The sequence below is a fragment of the Malurus melanocephalus genome, unplaced genomic scaffold (assembly GCF_030028575.1).
Source record: "Malurus melanocephalus ecotype Western Australia unplaced genomic scaffold, MMel_1.1 scaffold_477, whole genome shotgun sequence".
NCBI classification, from domain to species: domain Eukaryota; kingdom Metazoa; phylum Chordata; class Aves; order Passeriformes; family Maluridae; genus Malurus; species Malurus melanocephalus.
In genome coordinates this window covers 22,981-46,286 of record NW_026623709.1, presented here as the reverse complement: position 1 = coordinate 46,286, position 23,306 = coordinate 22,981, and the positions used below count along the sequence as shown (strand labels likewise).

At 44.7% G+C, this 23,306-nt stretch overlaps 1 protein-coding gene across 1 annotated transcript in view; it reads right to left on the bottom strand.

The window, feature by feature from the left end:
- MKLN1 (muskelin 1) overlaps window positions 1–10,764 on the bottom strand; it is a 93,671-nt gene extending 82,907 nt beyond the window's left edge. The window contains exon 1 of the mRNA XM_057380902.1: window positions 10,640–10,764. Within this exon, the coding sequence (XP_057236885.1) occupies window positions 10,640–10,734 (95 nt within the window). The 5' untranslated portion in view covers window positions 10,735–10,764. The remainder of the gene's footprint in view (window positions 1–10,639) is intronic.
- Between the last annotated feature and the right edge of the window lie 12,542 nt (window positions 10,765–23,306).

Genomic DNA, 23,306 nt, shown 5'->3' with positions numbered 1-23,306 from the left:
ATGACTTTGCAGAATACAYAGCAAATGAGGTTTAAGGCTGCTATAATTTGCATCTAACCCAAATATTTTCATGGTGCTGCTATTAGAGAAATCCATGACTTTAGGAACGAGTCTTTAAGAATAAACAAATCCTAAACACTCGCTTTGCTTGGCACATTCATATGGCTCTTCAGAGAGCAGCTGTGCARGAAAGGGCAAAGGCATCACTAAGAGGACTTGGAATTCAGACTCTCTTCTAGAAAACCATGGAGGTACTGTGCCAGTACACTGCAAAAAGCACTTGGAGGGCTAGGAAAACACAGATTGGCTGGAAACGGACTAAATACTTGCTCCAGAGTTGTCCACGTGATGATTTTTTCAGTTTTTCCTACMATCATCCCAAAAGAGATTGGGAAGAATACAGTAACTGGAATATACAGACTAGATTTCCATTAAGTCCACTGTAAGACGTGGTGGACCAAACTATTCCAAACATGTGGAACCATCTCAGCAGTCAACAGAAAGCATMCACAGAGATAATCCTGCCCAGCCTAGACACTGGAATGTACACACAGTCTTAACCGAGAAAAATGGGGGAAAAAAACTACTCACCACCAAAAAACCCAATGGATCTGGAAAGAACTACAGTTTTTTTTTTTTCTCGTGCAATTCCCAAACACTCATTACAACTCATGCTGGTTTTGAACCACCCGGCTGCAATGTTTGAAAACCTGCATGTACCTATGGTTGCCCCCTAAAGCAGGTCAAAAAATGCTTTTTAGATTCTGCTACAGTTTCTCTCCTTCCCACTGGAAGTTCTCTGCTTAAAGAAGGATGTAAAGATATGAAAAAGTCATGATTGAAATACATTTCAAAAGCAATGTTATCATGTATTATTTAGATCCATTTAGGAAAAAAGTTTTTTTATGATTGGGTGTTGTTTTTTGGGGTTGCTATTTTACAACACAGGATTTCTTAACTTTTGSATAACAAAACAAAGTTTGAGTAAAACATGTACAAGAGCGCATAGTTTTAAATACTATAATGTCATGTGATTTGCCAACTTTCTGCTCTATTTTACTTCATCTCCTCAGCAGTCTCACATCCTCATCCACTATAATTATAAACCTACTTCGATCAAAAAAAAAAAAAAAAGCTTAGTAAGTCCAGCATAACAAAAATAAACTGAAGGATTTAGAAATCATGTTACAGAAATATACTTATCAGATCACAGCTGACTACACTGGACAACAAACCAGGCATTACTTAGCTCTGGTCCAGAAACAGCTCAATTAAAATCAGGTTCTTGATTTTTTCAATGTTTTTTAAGTTGTCTATCATCACTGCCAGACCAACCAAACTGTTTCTTAAATGCAAAATTGCCCTGATGCAGGCATTTCTAGTAAGGCAAGTTAGGAAGTACTTTTTCTTCACACCCTCCCCCCAGACTTCTAAGACTTTTTTAAACAAGATCCTTTGATTCATCAGTTCTTCCTCCAGACACGCCAGGAATTAAATACTATCAATAGTGACTAAAACTGCAGCAGTGTAGTGAACACTCAAGAAGCCACAGAATCACTCGGAGTTGGGAAAGATTGTTAAAATCACCAAGTCCAACCTTCAACCCAGCACTGCCAAGGCCACCACTAAACCATATCCCCARGTGCCACATCCATGTGTCTTGAAAATTCCAACAGGGATGGCGAYTCCACAACTGCTCTGGGCAGTTGTGCCAGGGCTGGACAACCCTTTTGGTGAMGAATCTGTTCCTGATTTCTAATTTAATCCTCTCCCAGCACAACTTGAGGTCACTTCCAAGTTATCAGAGCCAGTACATAACTTCCAGTGACACTCAACAACCCTAAATCACAGATTAAACTTTTGACTGTGTCACTGAGAGATTCAAATCCTTGTTGGTGAAAGCTCCCRGCTCCAGGCTGGGAATATCGGTATTAGCACAAAGGAAAAACAAACAGGAGAAAAAATAAAGTCAGGCTTATTCACTTATGTTGGTACCCACAGTAACTTCACGCATCACAGATGATTACCAGCCTAATTGTCTCAACATTTAGGGATTATAGTTTAGATGCAATTTCACTGCCAAGTGATGCTGAGAATCTTCTAAGTTTGAAAAATTACCAAGGTTCATTCTTTCCCTGCACTAACTTTGCATTTAAATTTWWRARMWKTKWKAKMWCWMWAAMASAKMTYTTYTMTRTRYWYTWWMWMAYMTMTMKSYKMTWTTWTAWRARAAWAWMWYWWAWRYSMSWGWKAYWWKWGWRMWCKSWGWKWWTRWRAKWWTMTSWRAMASWKTYTYTTWYWCWYWTYTYWYWCTCTGTTCATTTGTACATGTCCAAGACACAAGGATATTTGAGGACACTAGSATATWTGAAATTCAGSCTTYTAACCAAGCCTAGGTAARATACCAGAAGACCCCMTGAGTAGAAATAAATCCCTGGCTTAATAGAAAGAATAGCATGAATTCTGTTTTTCAATACTCAAGGAAAAAGATGAAGAGATTGAACTCTTCAGTTAACTGAATTTGTAGCAATAGACAAAACATTGGAGTAAAATTTGCCASAGTTTAAAACATCACCAGCTACAACTGCTGGATAAACAAGTTCAGTTTTCATTTTGAGAAAATTTCACATCTAGCTGGAAAGTAGTTTAGTTTGAGTGTGAGCAAGGGGATTTCTACAGCAATCACAAGAAAAGTCACTGAACTTTAACTTTCCCAATCTTCCACAGTTCTGGTGGAGCAGCACTTCAGTACTGCTCATTCCTCATTTCCAAAAGCATCTCTTTGGGACAGGACAAATCATTTTAAAGTAGATTAAAGGAAAGCAATGTCTAGCACACATCTGTGTAAATCCCCTGTGTTGTATTTTGGAAGCATCACAAGCTCAGCAGAGTATTTCTGTTTGACTAATGCACATATGGAAAAATYTAATGAAGGCCAGGAAGTAGATTTAGGCCTTCCACATTTTCCAACACTGCAAGGATGTTCTTACATTCCACAATATCTGTAATAGTTCCACTGGGGGAAGCCACAAAACCCGACAGAGGGATTATATGTAAAGATATACATTGCTAATGTAAGCTATAAACACATCTTTAATACTCATCAGCACCGTAGCCTCACAMACAGTATAAGTTCACCCAAAAAACTGATGACTGTAAAAGAATTTAAGGCAGACTATGCTCAACAAAACAGACTGAAGTGTCTCATGCCAGAGATTTTTCCACCAAAACTCTGTGGAAAATGCTTCCCGGTTCCAGGTGAGACAACTTTCACAGCTTTCCTTTCAAAATTAAGCTTCTCTCACTARAAATGGAATTCAGGGAATGCAGAAGACAAAACACTGATCTGGGAATTAAGGAAGTATCAGCCCATTAAATACTGGTTATTTGGTGAAACACAGTACAGGTCAAACATTTGACTCTGGACTTACATTATGGAATAATTCCTTATTTTGGATCAATATACATAATTCATGTTAAAGGATACAGCAGTTTCCAAGCCAACTTTACTTTCATTTTTGGCAGCTTCCAAACCCTGTACCAGAAAGCAGGATTTTCAGGAGACAAAACTGAAAGCTAGCAATCATACACCATCACATAAGAGCAGAGTGGGAACTCATTCCTCAATTCCTTATTCACAGGTCAATTTACCTAATCCAAATTTTTACCTCCAAGTGTAAAGGACATCTCTTTACTAATAAAMGTTCCAAGTGCAGAACAAGCAAGGAAATTGCTATTTAAATATAATTATCATAAGAGCCAAATGCTGTTTAAACTATGTACTGACCGAAAAGGATTCCAGAAAAATACAGGTCATGTCCTAAACAAAGTTTCAATGTTTTCTCAGGCACCTTCCCAGAGCTTGAGCGTGACATTAAGAACCCAGCAGCCAGTCTCAGGAGGAAAGGCAGGGAAGACCAAGGAAAACACCACCAAATTCAAACTGACCAGAGCACAATTTTTCTCCATGATGAAGATCCTGTCTTTTCCAGGAACAGCAGAACGTGCCAGTAGAGGAAGAGCAAGCACTATCAGCCAGTCTGCTCCAGCAGTTTAAATTCAGACATGCAGCTGCTGTCCTCAACTTAAATATATGGTTGTGCTCCTTGATTTAAATTGATCCAGGAAATAATTTTTCAAGGATTATGCACACTGGGTTGCAAATAATGACTGAAATAGCAACTACCTAAAGCAACAAACCACTCTACACCTCTAGCAGTCCCTCCTCCCCTTCCAGTAATATGGAATTCAGACCCAGTGACCTTCCAGTTCACTCTTCCCACAAAATTCAACAGGCAAAAAAAAAATAAAACTACATTTGGTTTTACAAATTTATATTARTATGCAATTAATAGTCAAGCAATTAACAGTCAAGCACTGGCTTGCTTTGGAACAAGTCACTATCTATGTAAGTGATGGTATCAGTGYTGCCCACACCACTTAACCTCAACAAAAAAAATCAGAATCAGATCATAAAATCAATGCTGGTGATAAATCTGACCATTCTTCCAGCAATCTGCTAAAAACATTATAAATGTGCAGAATTAAAAACTATATTCGTTGCCATGAAAAAAAAAAAACCCAAGCAGATTATATATGATGCCTGAGCAACTCTGTTTCAAAAACTGGTTTAGTCTTTAAACCAGTAATTAGTAATTAATAGCTGGAAAACTTTTATTAAACTCACAGGCTATACAGCCACCTACACAGCAAATGATCCATAATCTGATGATGTTAACACCTCCCATGAAAATTTTACATTCTTAATGCTCCTGTAAAATGCCATCCCAGAACAGGCTGAACATCGGAGCACTACAGGTTCTGCCAGGTTGGGCACACCAGGGAACCTGAGCAATTAGCATTTCACCTTCATCCTTCTGCCAGTGAATAAACCTGTCTAATCTCTTAAATAATGTCTATATTTTACCCAGAGCCTAAAGAGATTTTGCCTGATACTACAGTGCTTGTGCTTTTACCTGGGAAGCAAGAGGTATTATAACTCGTAATTCYTCATAACTTCATTTTTTTGTGATTTTTTTCACTCYCTCCAYCTCTGACATTTTTCTTTCTCACTAATTCACTTTATCAGACACCAAAGAAGCGTCTTATAGTTACATATTCTATCTGTAGGCAATATTTTGCTCTGTAAGTTTTTAATTTCAGCCTTCACAGAAAAATCCAGGCTAGAGAAGTGATGTAAACAAAGGGCAAAATGCCTGTCAGAACATGAGGTTGTCTACAAACATCCAGAAAATCCACACAAAAAAAGCAGAAGGGAAAAAAAAATATGTTCCACTGGCCACTGGAAAGGACGAAAAGCAGAACAGAGAACATTTCTATACACAGGGYTCAGCTGAGAGGAAAGGAGTGGTTCAGCTCGCTGGTTAGCCAGGGTATGCATYCCCTGCTCATTTTAATAAATGTTGGAAGTACTGATCAGTATTTGAAGCCATCAGAATTTACAGAGCCAGCCCCTGTGCCTGCTCACCTTCCCATATCTAAAGGCAAAGCAATTACAAGGAAAGTGAATTGGCTACATCAAAATACTGAAGTAAAGCTAGAAATGCTGACAACTTCAACTGAAAAAATTACAATAATGTTTTTAATTAGTGAAAAAACCTCCAAAGTCATAGTTCTACAACTGGTTCACCATTTGGGTCTGGTTTAGATGGCTTTAAACTGCTGAGGCCTCAGCAGAAGGTATCCTCRTCTCGTAAAGGGAACAGAGCTTAGGCTTAGGGAATAGGATATTAAAAATAAACCCTTTCATTAATCATGACTGATCTCAGCTTGATCATGAGATTCTTCGAGACCTGGATGCATCTATAAGGAGATTTATGACCCTCTAAGGTACAGATCTGAGTCATCAGTTTCATGTGGTTGGAGRAGAAACTGAGAATCACATTTCACTGGCCACAAACCCATGTTTTTTCCTGTTACAGAAATCTCAGCAAGCACTGGAGCTGGAATTCAGGTTATTTTTCACCTGGGGTGTTTTTTGTTTGTTTTTACTTGTTTTGGTCTGGGTTTTTTTAATCCTTATGGACTTTACCCCAAAAAGTTTGTTACACGTGTCCTCTGCACCTTCTTACCAAGGTTTTACAAGATTTGAAAACACAGAAGCGTGCATTTCTTTCGGAGTAGACACACTACAGCAGTACATTCTAGCTTGGCCAGGAACTTCTTGTTAAATACCCATAAACAGAAAGAAAAAAAAAATTGCATTCTCACTTTGAAAGTTTATGAGTCACTCATATTTTACTTTCAAAATATCTTTCACTAATTTTACTTCCCATGGATTGATGGAAATGCAGAAAACCAACGAAAAAATAGAATTATTTTAAATGTATTTCAACAAATTAGCTGGATCTTTCCCTGCTCCACTATACTTCCTAGGAAAGGAACCACAGAGTTATTCAGCATATGACACCACTCAAGGCATCAAACTGAAGAAAACTGGAATTCTGTGAACAACTAAAGTTGACCCAGGAAATAGATAAAAGTGAGTTGCAGTGAAAAAGTGACACCAACTAGAGGTTGTTAATGGTATTYAATTATCAGCTAAGAAACCTCTCTTAATTTATATTCTTAATAAAAACATTAGCACAAGAAATAAACAAAATACTAATTAAAAATCCTGAAGTCAAACACAGGAAATAGATTGATCTTCCTCTAGAGATTCCATATAGGAAAACCTGAATGACTGAAAATTTGAGCAATAGAAAAGGGATGAACCTTCCTAACAAAGGTATGTGAATAGAGTAACACAGCAAAAAGCTCTTGTTAATCTCTGAAGTGGGATTTCAGCCATATAAAACAGTGACAGAAGGACCTGAGTGCATTACCAAATACAAAATACCCTCAATCGTGAGGCTGATGCAGCCACTAGAACCCATGGCCCCAGGATACAGTAATTTGGCAATAAAAAAGGGTACACGGCTGCCATTGCATAGTACTTCATGTCTCATTCACCTCAGGAGGAAGTTCAAACTGAAGCAGGTACAAGAACAGGCCACTAAAAAAAAATGGGGATATGAAGTGCTTCTCTCAGTGTACAGCAACAGGCTTCTCGCTCTATCTCTTACCAAAAAAAACCCAGTTGAAGCAATGCTTGCATTACCTTCTATAAACTGTTTATTCCCTCCTTGTCCAAAGAAGAAACWGGGATTGAGCTCATCACTTCCTGCAGGAGGGCAGAGAAGAGATGGAAATAAAATCCATCTCCCTCTCTGTGCATGTCAGAAGATACCAGCACTCCTTTGTATCACTGGTGTGAAACAACTGCTGGTGGTGGGGCAATCCCTAGGCCAGTCTCTTGTGTGATATCAGAAAGCAGCCTGCCATGAGGTTCCATTCCTTTGGGGAGGAACCTTGGAGAGGCAAGGAATGGATCTGACAGAGCAGTCTTAGAAGATGGGCTGGGATGAACATTTTCCATCCAAGTTGGATAAGCTGAAGCCTCTCAGTGCAGAGGCACCTCTGCACAGACAGAGCATCTCTGGAAACACCAAATGTTTCAACACCAGATTTCCTCTTGGATCAATTCTCTTCCCAAAGGCACAACCTCTCCTACAACACAGACTCAGCTAGCCACTATAACCAGACCAAATCTTTCACTATAATCAGACCAAATCTTTCACTTCTACCCACAGTTTCTAAAATAAATATCCAAGTCAATCCTCTTGCTGGTAGATAGAAACCAACAGACAACTCTAGCCATTTGAAAAACAGGAGAACTATTCCTTGGCAGACACAAGAAAGACAATCCTCACTTAATGCTTGGAAAGGTCTTTGCAAGCATGCAGGTAGCTAAACTGCTAGGTAGCAACACTGCTAAAACTGCCAGAAATGGCATCCAGCACTAACTAATCCTCCAGTACCATCACCAAATGTAAGAAAGATGCTGGCATTCAGCAGAGAGGAAGCTTCTCTGCCACTGAAAGAAAATTGATGTTTTCWATAGACTACTGATCCTGAACTAGAGCATGACCAGAAAGGCCTTTGAAAAGCACTTTTTGTTTCATTTTGTTTGGACTTTTTTTAATTAAAAGGGAGGTTATCAGGTGATTTCAGTGCTCTGAAAAGTTTTGATGTCAGTTTAGCATCGCATAAGCCGATGAGGTGTCAGTCAACATTTCATTTCTTCCCTGGTCAGCAGTGATGAAAGTTTTATATTCTGTAACTTTGTTTTACATTTACAACCATACAAGTACTTAAGATGTGTTTAAATCATGCTTAGCTGACAAGCTTCTCTGCTGCTCCTCCCCAAACACTTTGCCTGCAATACCACAACTCCCAACAACAGGCAATAATATTTAGTAAGCTGTAAATTCATTCCTAAATATATGAGAGCAGAGCCCCTTTTCTCCTTCAAGGCTGAAGTGGTTTCTTTCTAGTTAGGCCACCAAACTTATTTAAATTACAGTGTAACTAGAATTCCCAATATCATATAATCATTTATATTGGAAAACATTCTCGAAGATCAAGTTCTTCCAGACAAGCATAATTTTGTTCTACATATTAAATACTAAGACAATTTTCAGTCTATCTGCATGTCCATSCCGCAGGGTGTTATGTTCCTATCCCAGCAATTTTTAAGTTTTCCATCTTCAATCCATCCCCAAAAGCCCACYCTCCCATATACTTCTGATTAAATTCTCTTTTTTAAAAACTGATTTTAAATCACAGCTCAAAGCCTCTCCTTTCCAATTCAGACTGTATTCCAGCTCTCTCCCAGACCATGGGAACTAAAAGTTAGCAAGCAAAACCCAAAACTTGCATAGCAGACACCATGTTAGGACCAGCATCCCTCAGAYCAAGGTCAGCATACAAGAGAATAACCCCATTGCTGGGATTACGGGGCTTAAAAGCAGATAAAATTGTTTTCACTGATGATATGCACTTTTAAACAACATCTTAAAAACAGCCAAATGCAAGGTCATATGTTTGTAAATTACCAGCCCAGCTACAGGGGTGGGAATTGTACCAGGGAAGGCATTAAGGACTTTGGGCAGCACTGCAGATGCCACATGAACATTAATTCCWGAGTCTGTAGCAAAAGGGACTAATGGGAGGCTTGGAAAGGACTGTCAAGGAGAAAGACAATGCTCTCTGTTTATATCACATCAGTGAGATCAATAATGGACTGCCATCTCTTCTGCTCAGGGACCAACACTTTAATAAGATTTTAAAAGCCAGACATGCCAGTTGAAATAACTACAAGACCATCAGAGACCTGAAAGAGGTGCCCTGAAGCCAAGCTGTTTTAACATGAAAAGGTATAAGGATGACTTAATTATCACCAAAGATTTCCAATTAGAGAAGAAATCAGTTGTTTTTCACATCGAACATAGAAAACATACAGAAAAACAAAACAACTCGAAGTTCATGTAGAAAACTGTTTTTAGAGTTTTGCTTCATTTTGGAAAGTGGAGATAATTGAGGATATTAATAATTAACAACTAAGGCAACTCTGTCACTTGTTGATAGTGGGTGAGTTCAGGATACATCAATCAAAGGTCAGTAAATGCAGGACAATCGATGATCAGATGAGGCTCTACAGCCTACAATGACCTAGTTGTGCASTGACCCCAGCAGTCCTCCTGAATTCCAGCACCAAGGATGATTTATCTGAAAGCTGTACCAAAAACATCACACCTAAACCATGCTGTGGTCACTCCAAAMGTGACTGTCAGCAACTAGATAAATTCCACAGGCTGCAGCTGGATGCCATATGGCCAACTCTTCCACTGAGGGATCTGTCCGTACAGCACGACAAACTATTACAGCTCCAGCCACCTCCTGCCAACATCCAAATTCCTAAAGGCGGGCGATTAGGGCAGCAGGTGACTCCTTCCCCCTAGAACTACACACAGCAGGTGACACAACCCAGCATTCCAGAGATCAGGGGCAAGAGAGGACATGCAAATGCCAAAAAACACAGAGCCTACAGGCATCTGACAGAGGCAGGGAAGGGAAGGAGGGGCACTGACCCTTCTCTTTTCACACAGTGATTGACCAGCCCCTCCAACAGGGCAGGCTTCTCCTTCAGTGCAACTTTCCCTTGCCCATACCTCGAGCTAAAGAACCCCCACACCTGACTCTCTAGGCCCTCCCTAAGTTAACTCACCACATCAAACCTGCAAGCCCAGACCCTCTGCCCAACACAACTTCCCTCAAACCTTTTCATCAACTACTTCCCCAAACACGCTCTCCAGGGATGGGGCCCTGTCCCTGAATCTCCAACCCTGCTGAGCACCTTCTGCCCCAAAAAGACCCCCAAAATCTCGCTGTACAGACCTTCGTCACACACAACCCCCCAAAACCCTGCTGTAGAGACTCCTCTCACACACACAGAACCCCCAAAACCCGCTGTAGAAATCCCTCTCACACACAGCCGTCCCAAACTCTCCTGTAGACAGCCTCCTCACACACAGCCACCCAAAATCTGCTGCACAGACCCTTCTCACACACAGAACGCCGCTCACACACAGCTCCGCTCCCGCTCCCTCAGCCGCGGCCTCCCCGCGCAGGCCCCAGCACGGGGCCCGCGCAGGCCCCACACAGGCCCGGCTGCCCGGCCACTCCCAGACCCGAGCCCGAAGCGCGGCGCGGGCGCGGTGCCGAGCCCGGCACTCACTCGGGCAGGTAGGTGGAGGAGAAGCTGCTCCAGCGGTGCAGGCTGTAGCCCAACACGCGGCTCTCGGCGCCAGCCGGACCCGCCGCCGCCGCCATCTTGTTGTCAGCAGCGGCCCCGGCAGCGACCGCGGGGGGCGGGGCCAAGCTCTTAAAGGGGCAGCGCTCTTAAAGGGGCCGCGCCGGCGGGGGTGGGGGTGTCCCCTGAGGGGGATCGGGGGCGTCTGAGGGATTGGGGGTTCAGACGCTGTTCTTTGGGGTTGCGGGGTTCAGACACTGCACTTTGGGCTGCGGTGCCCCGAGGGGTTCAGGGGGAATGCCCCGAGGGACTCAGGTAGGATGAGGGGCTCGTGGATTGTTGGTTCCCAAAGGAAATGGCTCCTTTCCTGGCCCAGCGCATGTGGGTGCTTGGCAAAGTGATCTAGGAAACCCCATCCCACACCGGCTCCTGGAATTATAAGGTTAGAAAAGACCTTTAAGATCATCGAGTCCAACCATCAACCCAGCACATAAGCTCCCATTCTTTAACGAGTTTCTCTCTCTGAGGCTGTTGCGGGTTTTTTTCCTGTAAAAGGGAGATGTTTTCACCCAGAGCTCCCACCAAAGCAAGGGGGAAGCTTGGGAYACCCATGGGGGAGCTCTGGGCTACTTGAGACATCAGGAGAAATATTGCAAGACCAGGGGAGGAAAAAAAAAAGCCAAACCAATAAACCTCTGTCTGTTGGAAATGACAGATTGGAGAGATATTATGAGGCAGGACAGCAGGATGCCTGGCTAGATTAAATTAGCACAAGGATTCTTTTATTTTTTTCCCCTTTATTTTAGGAAAGCGAGTGAGAATGTGGCAGTAAAATCTGCCTGCGGATGAAAAACTCRCTCAGCAGCCTTGAAGGCTGAACATCAACTGGGTGTTTCAAAAGTGAGGGGGAGAGRAAAGCACTTCATCTCAAGACCCCTTCCCAGAGGGGGTTCACAGTGTTTTCACTGGTATCAAAGCCACACAGCTCAGGAACAGCACAACAAAATCCACGGATGAGGCAAAAACATCCACATCTCCCTCTGCTGCCGCACTAACGAGGCTTTTTGAAGTTTGTGGTCTTCGGTGGCATTTCAGACTTCACTTTTCCCAGCTCCTGCCTGCAGGCATCCCCCTCCCAAAATTACCACAGGAGTAATAAAACAAATACTTCACTAATAATACATTCCCAACCCCAGAGGAAGAGAAGCCACCTCAGTATTCAGAGYTTTGCTAACAGCTAGCCCAAGAGGAGCAATGCCACGTGAAACCTGTGACCTCTGAAGACTAAATTTGGGGGGTAACACCCCTACAGTAGCCAGGATGAGAAGGAGGAGGATGAAAAGGAGGAAGAGTCAGCACAGTGAAACCACCCCAGGATTTCTCTGCCCAGTATCCTGTTACCACTTGAATCAAGACCTGGATGCCAAGGCAGCGTATTTTTAGCACATTTTGGACTTAAAGAGAAGGGAATGCTGGTGAAATACGCGGTACTGACAGCCCTGGAAAATCTTTATTCATCTGCAGCACAGGCGGCAGGGAAGGCTGTGAGGAAGCAGAGCAATCCAAAGCTGCAAATCGAGTCCCCTGGTCCTTCTGGCTCAGCCTGCCCAGTCCTGTGCAGTTCTSCTGCRGAAGARGGTTTTWCCAYMCTCTGAGAGGACAGAGCGCRGTGAGGAGGAGCGTGATGTGCAGGRCAGAGTTGTGCTGTGGATTTGAACAGCCTGGAGCCTCCAGATGAGCACTCTGAACCAGGGCAGCTGCCAGAGCTCAGCCATAGAAGAGGGGGAGAATCAGAAAACACAAGTGTCTGAATCCCACCGTGCTGGTCCAGGCCTGTGCTGTGCTTGCTGCACTAATGCAATACTGGATCTGTGAAATCTGGGRAGCCCAATGGCACCAATGTGCCCCATCCTGCCTCTACCAGTGACTGAGACCCATTGCTCCAGRGAAGGACCCCAAAGAGGGCACTCATATAWAGAATCACAGAATCACTAAGGTTTGAAAATCCTTTAAGATCGTCAGATCCAACCATTAATCCAGCACTTCCAAACCCCCCACTGAACCACATCCCCAAATGCCACATCTACATATTTTTTTGAACACTTTTAGGGATGATGATTCCACCATTACCCAGACCAGCCTGTTCCAGTGCTTGACAACATTTTCAGTGAAAAAAATTTCCCTAATGTCCAATCTAAAKCTCCCTTGGGGCAACTTGTTTCCTTTCATCATATTGCTGGAAGYARACATCRACCCTCAYGTGGYTGCACCTTCCTGTCAGGGAGTTGAAGAGACTGAGAAGGACTCCCTGARCCTCCTTTYCTCCAGGCTGAGCCTCCCAGCTCCCTCAGCTGCTCCTCATCAGACTTGTGCTCCAGGCCCTTCACGAGCTTCCTTGTCCTTMTGAAGCAAACCACGTGCAGAGTTTTCCTACTTCTGCCTCTCTCACTTGGGACCTCACTGAAACCCTCCAGCACATTTTGGTGCCTTCTGGCCCAGAGCAGGCTGGGTGGATCTGTGCTGCCTGTGCCTGGCTGCTCTCTGAGGATGGGGCCGTGGAGGGGAAGTGAGAGCTTTCCTAGCAGCAGAAGGTCCCTTTGGCGTTCAGGGACCGGCCTGCCAGAGAGCTCGGAGGTCCTTGGACCTGTGCCTTGGACAGTAGCTGGAGTTGCTGGGGGAGGCCAGGGTGACCACAAGAGATGYTCCCCACATCCCTTTGCCAGGAGGATGCACACACAGTGTTCACGTGTTCTTCATCAGCGAGCTGGAAACCCAACCGCAGGAAACTCGGGGATTTGACAATTGTTTGTGTCAGCCTCAAGACAAATATCTCATCCCCCCCTCCACCATCCCATCAGAAACTCGCTCCTCCACTGCGCGTGTGTTTCGAGTTTCCTCATGCAAAACCTCCCGTGGGCGTTTGGATATGTAATGAGCACATAGTTCAGGATGAAAACAAGTTGCGTGGAGGAGCCAAGTAACGCCAGAAAAATGAAAGCAATACAAACAACAACATGGCACGCAGCCATACCAGCCAGCTCRTGGGCCAGCCGGATCTCACGTCCTCCCCGGAGCTGCGGAGCCGATCAGCTGTTGGAAAAAAAGACCTTTAAAGACAAGCAAGAGAGGAAATAGCATTGGCAGCASAGGCCACTGCATGTTTCCTTCCAAAGCAGGACAGAGCCAAGGACATTAGGCAGAGCTGTAACATTTGGGGTCTCGTTGCTCAGCCATGAAGCAAGGCAGAAACCTCAAGTGGGCTGCAGTTGTGTAAACTCCTATTGTTTAGGGAGCGGAAGCGGAGYGCTGGCCCGGCAGGGTATTGTCCTACCAGATTTTGGCGGTGCTCACCTAACCGAGCTCCTCCTGCAATGCCAGGGCCTCGTTTAACTCAGACATGGTGCAAAGGGAATAAAACCTTCTGCCTGAACTGGGCACAGACTTAGAGCTGCCTCCCAAGCCCAATGCCTGCTGCCTTCCCATAGCACCTTCAAAGAAAAATGTCTCTAACTTTTGGGCAAGGCTGGAGTGGGACCAGGGGGAATTTCAAAACTCCTCTAACTGGCCTCACTCATCTCCATCTCTCATTTTAATGACATGATGGAAAAAAGTGGCAAAGCTCATTGTGACCCATTTCCTGTGGGGCTGCCTTACATCCACACCAAAAAGGAATGAGAATAAGCCTCAAAACCAGATGACTTTTTATGTCTCTCTTTAGAGAGAGGGATCATCTGTGCCTCCTTGCAATGCAGTAAAACAATACCTCCTTCAGCATAATAAAATACCTCTTCTGATCTAGGCCCTGATCCAAGCATCTGCTCCTGGGCTAAATACTTCAATACCTGCTTGAGTCCTCTTCACTGCCTCTTTCAGCATCCGTCCTTTGGTTGAAGGCTTAATTCAGTGAAAGACTTCACTGACAATCCAGAAGATTAAAAGGGGCCCAAAATGCCAGTGCCTCCATGCACACATTGGCATAATTCTTTGCGTAAAAGCCAGCTTTTAAAGGCTTGTTTTGCAAAGCACAAATGTGCATTTTTTTTTCAACTCAAGGTCAGTAGCTCAGCTTCATTCACCAGTCTCCAGCTGCAAAACAACATGCCCCAGACAATGGAGCATATCTGAGTCAGAAGATGCCTTTTAAGGGATGCAAGTGGCTCCTAGCCACGCTGGGGAAAGAAGATCTTCTTGGTACCCTTGTGTGCTCAGCCCTGTCTTAACTGAAATAGGGCACCCAAGGGCAGGGAAAGATGATACGATAGGAATGGCAGCACAAATCACACTCACAGTCTCCATCCTTTGATAAAATCACAGAATGGTTTGGATTGGAAAGGACCTTAATGATCATCTAGTCCCAACATCACCTGCCATGAGCAGTGATACCTTCCACTAGCTCACATTGCTCAAGGCCTTATCTACCCCAACTGCCAGACGTGGGTCATTCACATCCCCCTTGGCCAACCTGTTCCAATACCTTACCACCCTCACAATAAAGAATTTCTAATATCTGGGCTAAATTTCTCCTCTTTCACTTTGTGCCTGTTACTCCTTCTCCTATCACTACAGTTCCTGATGAAGAGTCCCTCTCCAGCTTTCCAGTAGRCCCTGTTCRGATACTGGAAGGTTGCTATGAGGTCTCTGCACAACCTTTTCTTCTCCAGGCTGACCAGCCCCMACTTCCTCAGCCTGTCTTCATAAGASAGATGTTCCAGTCCTCTTKTCAACTTTGTGKCCCTCYTCTGGACTTGGCTCCAACRATACCATGTCCTTCTTTTTTGCAAAATGCRCTTTTCCGACGTCACCCCTATTCCACCTTCTCYGTGCCCACCAGTGTGACACGCCACCACGCTAAGCTCTGCTCCACAATTCAGCACTCGTAGGAAGCAGACGAGACGCTSCCAGCTGTGCCTCAGGCTAAAAATATTTACTCATCTCTTCCCCCCCAGGCAGGTGTGTTCATCCCAGGCAGGGCTGCTCCCACAGGGATGCGCTTGCACACCAGGCACACGCTACTCATTGTACGCTGCAGAGCACAGGGTTTTGTGATGATTCCTCTGAATCACCCAAAGAGAGCTCCATCCTGTGTTTCAGATGCAAAATGTGCCTTGGAATTCAATAGTTGCTATAGTGCCTAATTACACATTTTATGGTGTACTTAGTCACAATGGCTAGAGCTCTTGTTATCAGACTTGGACTCCTTCTGTTGCTTTATTTTATAGACCTTTTTGCTAAGCATTTTCTCTCTGCATTAAAAATAGAGTATTGCAGCATTTTGTCCCTCCAAAGATATCCCCTGTCTATGGAGCACTGGTCATTAAATTGATAGTAGCAAGCTCGCAGCCCTCTCTCTGTCACGGTGCTCCATAATGAGCATCAAAGTCAGCTCAAATGACAACAGCAAAACATTTTGCAGGTTCCAGGAGCTCTTGAGCACTGATGCTGGMAACACTGCTGTCTGTGGTTTGGAGACAACTCACACAGTCTGTTTGGGGCATCCACACATTCCCCATGGCAGTACGGAGAATGTGGAATCCTTGGGTGCTCTTCCCAGAAGCTGATTCAGCCCACCACAGTCGGACCCTTCTTGCGTGAAGCTGAATCACTCTCCTGAGGTGCTGGTCTGTTTATGCACATTCTAGAAGGGCTAAGCTTTAGTACAGATGGCTGAGATGGATWAAACAAGCCCCATGCTCTGCATTGTTCCTCCAAATTGGAGCAATTAGAATTCAACTGGAATTGACTGGAAGGTCACAACTCACCTCTGGTGCTGTTTTCAGCTCTGAGGYCCCCAAYRKAAGAAGGACATGSAGTGGTTGGAGCAAGTCCAGAGGAGGCTACAAGGATGCTCCAAATGCCAGAGCYCYTCTGCTCTGGAGACAGACTGAGAAAAATGAGGRTGCTCAYCTGGAGAAGGCTCCAGGGAGACTTGAGARCTCCTTCCAGTGCTTAAASGGGYTCCAAGARAGCTGGAGAGGGACTTGGGCAATGGCATGRAGTGACAGGACAAGGGGSRATGSATTAAAACTGGCAGGGAATAGGWTYAGATAGGATATTGGTAAGAAATTCTTCCKTGTGAGGGTGGTGAGGCCMTGTCACAGGTTGCTCAGAGAAGCTGTGGATCTCTGTTCCATCTCTGGAAGCATTCAAAAACAGGCTGTATGGAGCTTGGAGCAAACCACTGGCAGTGGAATTGGAATGAGATGAYCTTCAAGRTCTCTTCCAAAYCAAACAGTTCTCTGATTCAGGYGCAGRGATGTTCTCCACCCTACACAGTAGGATTGGTCTTTCCCCTATTAACCTCTTTTTGTGCCTGATTTTGTTCACCAGGTGAACGGRGAGTTAAGTACTTAATTGCCTACTTTCTAAGGAGTCAGGCAGGATAATTAACTAATGTTTGTGTAATGTGCCATAGGGTAGGAGTGCTAAGTAGTGTTCTGTCAGCAGCACAGTGGGAAGTGAAGGACTCAATCTTGTTTTTCGGCTGGCAATGTCACAGTCTCCCTTAARTCCATTTTTCTCATGTACTGGTTTGCAGAGGGCAGAACACTTGGGCAARGTGTTTAAAGGAAGAGGATGCCAGGGACTGCAGAGACTTCTGTTTGTGGTCCAGAAGARCTGTCAGAATAACTGGGTGAATTTTGGAAAAAGAAAGCAGCCAGTGAAGACAAAAGCAGGAAATATGCCTGGGACTGCACAGAAAATCCTTACGTTTTTACATGTGGCGGAGGTATTCAACAGCAGCATCCTCTGAGTAACCAAAGTGCATCAGAGAAACTTTCCTTGCACTGCATTTATTGCACACAAGCATCACAGCAGGAATCATGATACAGGGACCCATCTAACTCACCCTGGGGACTGAAGCAGACTCAGCACAACAGAGATTTCACATCTTTAATTTTTATTACTCTGCAAATTACGTTATGGATGAACTTCAAGCCTTTCTCATGTCCGCTGATGGTAATTGATGAGATTTCAATAGCACGTCCTTGAAGTTAAACATCTGAGAGACACTTTGGTTAATAGTTTTCTTTTCAGAGCAGTGCATTAGTTCTTTTGTGCTCCTGTCTGCTTAATTTAGAGCGAGTGGCCAAGAGTGGTGCAATTAAGGAAGGAGGAATCTTGAGCTGAAGCTCTCCATGCCTTCAAATGACCAGCAGACCCTTCAGTGCCAGCTTGTTTTTACAGTAGCTGGAGCTTTCCATGACTCACTACTAATCATGCTCTGGATTTGCAAACAAAGGTTTTTAACCTATTCTTATTTTATATGGAGTTTTTAGAATTCAGTGCTCTTTCAGTGCCCTCCTAGGATGTTCTGTCCCACCTCTGCAAGCCTGATTCTTGCCAGGCAAATCCAGGGAGTCACATTCTCCTTCTGCCTCTCTTCTAAACTGCCCAAGGTTTCTCACTCTCTTTATTTTCTTATCCTGAGGACAGTCTCATGCTTTGATCTCTGCAGAAGATGACTTTTCCAGCAAGGCTGCTGGGCTCTCCCTGTTTCCTGTGGCGTGTCCATCCACTAGCCACATGGACACRATGCCAGCTCCCATCCCTTTTCCCTGGGGTTGCTTAGCCAGCTGCAGATCATCTCAGCAGCTTCTGCCAGCTGCTCTGCATCCTGTACAGATATTTCACTTGGGATCTCCACAGCCAGGAATAGGGAGAGGAAAAACCACGGATAACCTGGAACTGATCCTTTCCACCACAAGGCATTCTCTGATCCTTTGCAGAGACATCCATAAAGAGGAGTAATGCCTGACCTGTGGGAAAGGAAAGCATCCTTTCACTTCCCAGGCTTGATGAAATGCAATTATATGGCCATGCACATAAAACATCCACATGCCAAACCCACCAACCCATCCCAACACTCCCCGGGGAGAGGTTGTGCCCAGTCTCCAAAGTCTCTGAAAAGCTGCTTTATTCCAAAGCTTTGCTTCCTGTTGTGTCTGTTCCTGCTTTGGTAGGTGGAAATACTGGCAGCATTTGTGGGAAGGGCAGGGCTTGGGGAAGGATATGCCTGTTCACCAAGATCACTCTCCACAGCGATAGATTCTCCACTAAAGACTGTCTTTGGCACTCAGGCACAAGTGGAAAATAAGGGGACCCCACCACTCCCATGAAGTGAGATGGATTTTTCTTCCACTTAAGAGAGAAATCATTCTGTGGAGGAATAAGCATTTTCGCTAAGTGCAAGTCGTTAGGGATCTCAAGCTACATTTTTCTGTTGCCCCAGTAGCAAATRCACCTGAATAGAGTCCTCTGTTCTGTCCAGAGCCCAACCCTATCCCCACYAAAAGACTTTAGTGGGAGGGGCTGGGGTGACACATGGTCTGGGCTGTTTTTATCGATAGACTGGAAGTTCTCAGTCCATTGCAGGACAGTGTTTCAATTTTTTTGGAAAGATGGAAGAGCCACAAACCCAGCAGGAGTCTTGTTTCTTCCCAGGCTCAGCTTCTTCTGCCCCATTGGAAGCAATTTCCCAGGAGCCACAGAYGGGTGTGGACTGATTCCCAGGCCCATCCATGCTCTGCTGGTCTCTGTGGTTACATGGSTTTGCAATCTGCTTCCTGGGAAGAGGAGGGAGGCAGCGGTCCTGTGACTGCTGGAGGCTTGGGAYGGACTCGTGCTTACAGGCAGTCATCTGTGTGGGCTTGGCAGGCAGAGCTCAGAGGTTTGTGGGATGTGGGAGTGTCATCCCTGCTGCTTTCCTGACCTGTTCCCACTGACTCTGAAGCTCAGGGACCTCTCCATATTGCTGAGAATGAAGAGACCCTCTCCAAAGATACCAGAAGAGAAAGATATACAACCCAGAGTTAGGGAAGAGAGACAGGAGTATGACCCAAATCACCACTTTCTTCAACATAAGCACCTGGAAAAGCACTGTCCAAAGAGTATCAGCACAACACATGCTGAAATAAAAAAAMMCTMCTTCCTAMCCCCATCCAGMWCAGGTTTTCTCTTGCTGGTTTAGARTGGGACACAGAATAACATTCAGGTCATGTTCTGAAGTGATGCTGCACGTTGCAAGCCAGGCAGATCCTAGTTTCTCTAGTTCTGGTGTAATGAGGGGACACCAAAATGCAGCTTTCCCTTCTCCAGTCTTTGCACTTAGCGAGGGCCTTCACTCMTGCACAGTCATCCCACATTACCTGCTGGTGTTTCCTGTTTTCCCAGACTTACCTGTGGAAATTCAAGCTCCTTGGTCACTCCAGGGGGTGAAGGAGCTTGCTCTGCATAAGGCCCAGGTTAAGAGCCTTTGCACAGACACCTTGTTCCTGGGATTTGTCTCAATGGGGCCTCAGTCTGTCTGTGCCCTTATGCAAGGTGAGGCCCTTATCCTGTGGGAGCCCTCCAGTTCACCCTCATTATCTTCCCTGAGACCCTTATTTCTGCYCTTTGCCTTGAATCAAGTCATCTTTGTCAAGGATGGAGAATTTGGCTCCGTGTAAAACTGGAAGATGCTCAAGCATGTGTTGTAACCTCATGGGATATGTCCCTACACAGACCCTAAAGCTACAGATTTGCTCATGATTCCCACCTCCCTGTTTGTCCTGGATGTCTGGGGAGCACCTACCACCCATGGGTGCTGCAGAGTCCTAAAAGTGAACCTTGGAGCGGCAGAATAGCCCTGCCTCCTCTGGCGGGACAGCAGCAGCAGACATGGYTMCCCCYRGGAATACAYAGCTCCAAGGGTAAAARTAWCTTGTTCTGGAAATGGAWAAGGRCAAAGCATGAGAAAAGGGAAGGTGRRGGGATGAGSARCAACACCATGCTCAGCCAGGGGGTTGATGCTACAGRGCAGTTAGTGAGCATTGAGGCCCAAGAAGTAGCAGAGACACAGATCTGTCTCTGCAGGAMAAGGGCTGGCAGATGTGTCCCTGCTCTGTTCCATCTCCTGAGCCATGCTGGAGAGAATGGCCACAAAAAACACATTTCCAGGCATTCTCTGAGCCCTGTGGTGGTGCTTTCTCACAGCACCAGCCTCACCAAGCTCCTTCCCAGCTCCCACGTGTGTCCTTCACTGCTGACCTCATCCCATGAAATGATGGAGATCAGCGCTGGGCAGAATGGAGGTGCCAAACTTGCCCACGGTGGGTGCTGAAGTGCCTCATGTCAAGAGCCATTCGAGCCACCCACTGCTGCTGCCCGCTTAGACCTCGGCTTCTCCTGCTGCCAGCGAGCAGCAGTCACTGCTGTGTGGGCATCCAGAGTGTGTGGCTGAATGCGGAAGCTGCGAGAGCTTAAAAAGAAGGTAATTCCAAGAAAAGGCTTGTGTGTGGTAAGCAAGGACAGCGTGTACTCCAGGCTGCTGAGAGAGGAAAAGAAACAACAGCAGTGACCTTTTACAAGTGATGGAAAACCAGGCAGATAGCTGGGAGCTTGGAAAAGGAAATGGAAAGAAGAGCGATCTTGGAAATTTTTACCTGGCAATTCTGACTTGGATCCTGAACACAGCAAGGGGGACRGCAGGGAGGGACATCAATCTCTGACCGGCAAAAGGATGATGGAATAACAAAAGTTATCAAGAATGCAGAGATGGAGAGATTTGTTACCATTGTGTAAAATGAGTGGACAGGGGAACACCGTAAGGCAATACATCAACTCATCATTTTGATGTAGTGTCTAACAAAGCCTGTTTTTTAAAATTAATTTCTCTAGGCATTTATCTGAACATTGTCACTCAGGCTGAGCATTRCAATCTAAAGGTCGTCTCAAATGACCACACAGAATCTTGATTCCTCCCAGATAAAGTTTGAGTATTTCTGTCAATGACCCCACCCCTCTGCTGAAGTCGGCGCTCTGCAGACATGAAACCACTGCATTCATCTGCTTCCTCCAACCTCAGTGCAGATAAGACTCGACAAAACACCGCATCCTGCAGGATGGAGGCGGGAAGCGAGAAAGCCAGCGAGTGACTCATCCCAGCCTTACGGGCAGGAGTTGCCTGGGATCTGCACCGTGCAGGAGGCGAAGAGCTGTGCTCAGGGCTTGCAGGAAGCTGGTGCTGGTCCTGCAGGAATCCTGGACTCGTCCCAAGGATCACCCTGTGCTGGCTTCATCATCACCATCATCATCAAAACCTTAATCATAGAATAGCTTGGGTTGGAAGGGACCTTATAGATCATCCTGTTCCAACCCTGCTGCTCTGGACAGGTGTAGGGAGTGTTAATAGTTTGTATGAGAATAAAATGTTATGTTTTTAGTTGTTTTGAGAAAAAGAAGATTAGTATGTAGAATTAATAATGCAGGTGGTTTACAATTATAAACATTATTAATATTGTAGTTTTTGTAAACTTACTAATTTTATGCTGTTAAGTAAAAAGTGATAGCTTTACTAATTAATGTATGTTTGATATAAATGTATGTATTGGTTGTTAAAGTAGATAAAAGAGGTTTGTTTGAGTAGTATGTAGAATTAATAATGCAGGTGSCTTACAATTATAAACATTACTAATACTGTAGCTTTTGCAAACCTACCAATCCTATGCTGTTAAGTAAAAAGTGACAACCTCACTAACCAATGTATGTTTGACACAAATGTATGCACTGGTTGCTAAAGTAGATAAAAGAGGCTTGTYCCACAATAAAGTCCTTCTTTCTTTCTGTTTTTTCACCCACTTTTGTGTGTTTTGTATCTAYTCTTTTATGTCGGCTGTCTAGCCAACAGCAACAGACAGGGACACCTTCCACTATCCCAGGTTGCTTCATTCAATCGTGCCTTGGACACTTCCAGGGATGGGGCAGCCACAGCTTCTCTGGGCAGCCTGTTCCAGTGTCTCACCACTCTCACAGGGAAGAATTTCTTCCTAAAATCCAATCTAAACCTACTCCCTGGCAGTTTGAATCCCTTCCCCCTTGTCCTGTCAYYCCAGGCCATTGTAAATAATCTCTCAGTTTTTCTCATTAGCTCCTTCAGGTACTGGAAGTACACAATTAGGTCACACCAAAGCCTTCTCTTTTCCAAGCTGAACAGCCCCAACCCTCTCAGCCTTTCCTCATAGGAMAAGGCCTTCATCCYTTTAATCAGCTTGCTGTCCCTYYTCTGGACTTGCTCCAACAAGTCCATGTCCTTCCTGTGCTGCATGAAGAACTCAGCAAAAACATGTGCCAGTCACCAACATGTCCTTGTCTCCCTCTTTTCCTGCAGGACCAGAAGCCATCTCTGCTGGCTTTCCATCAGGGAAGAAGTGTCTTCTAAGAGGATGCAGCAGTGGGTTGTGGCCAAAATCCTAAGGGGTGTAAATATAGGCCACACTGCAAGAGAAAGTGGCTTTCCAGCTGTGTGGCAAGAATGGCCCCTCATTAAGGAACCAAAACACGATCCATCAAGGCTGTTTCTTGCAACATGCCCAAGTCCTGATTATGGTCATTTTCCTCCCTGCTTCCACTGCATGCCTGGGAAAGGGCCGCAGTAATTAAAGTCTGAATCTCATTAAAACCCAGAAAGTGCTTGGCTTTCTGAGAATCCAATTATCACAAACGCTACGTAACGCCAGTCAGGGCACGGCTTGTTTTTGGTGTTTGGAATTATTTTTGTTAAACATACAAATATGGTGTGAAATCAAATTTTCCAGAGGACGTTGCAAATCCAAAGAGTTATAAAAGCAATTGAAGAGAAACGCTTTGGTTAGGGAGGGAGAGGCTGCAAGGAGGA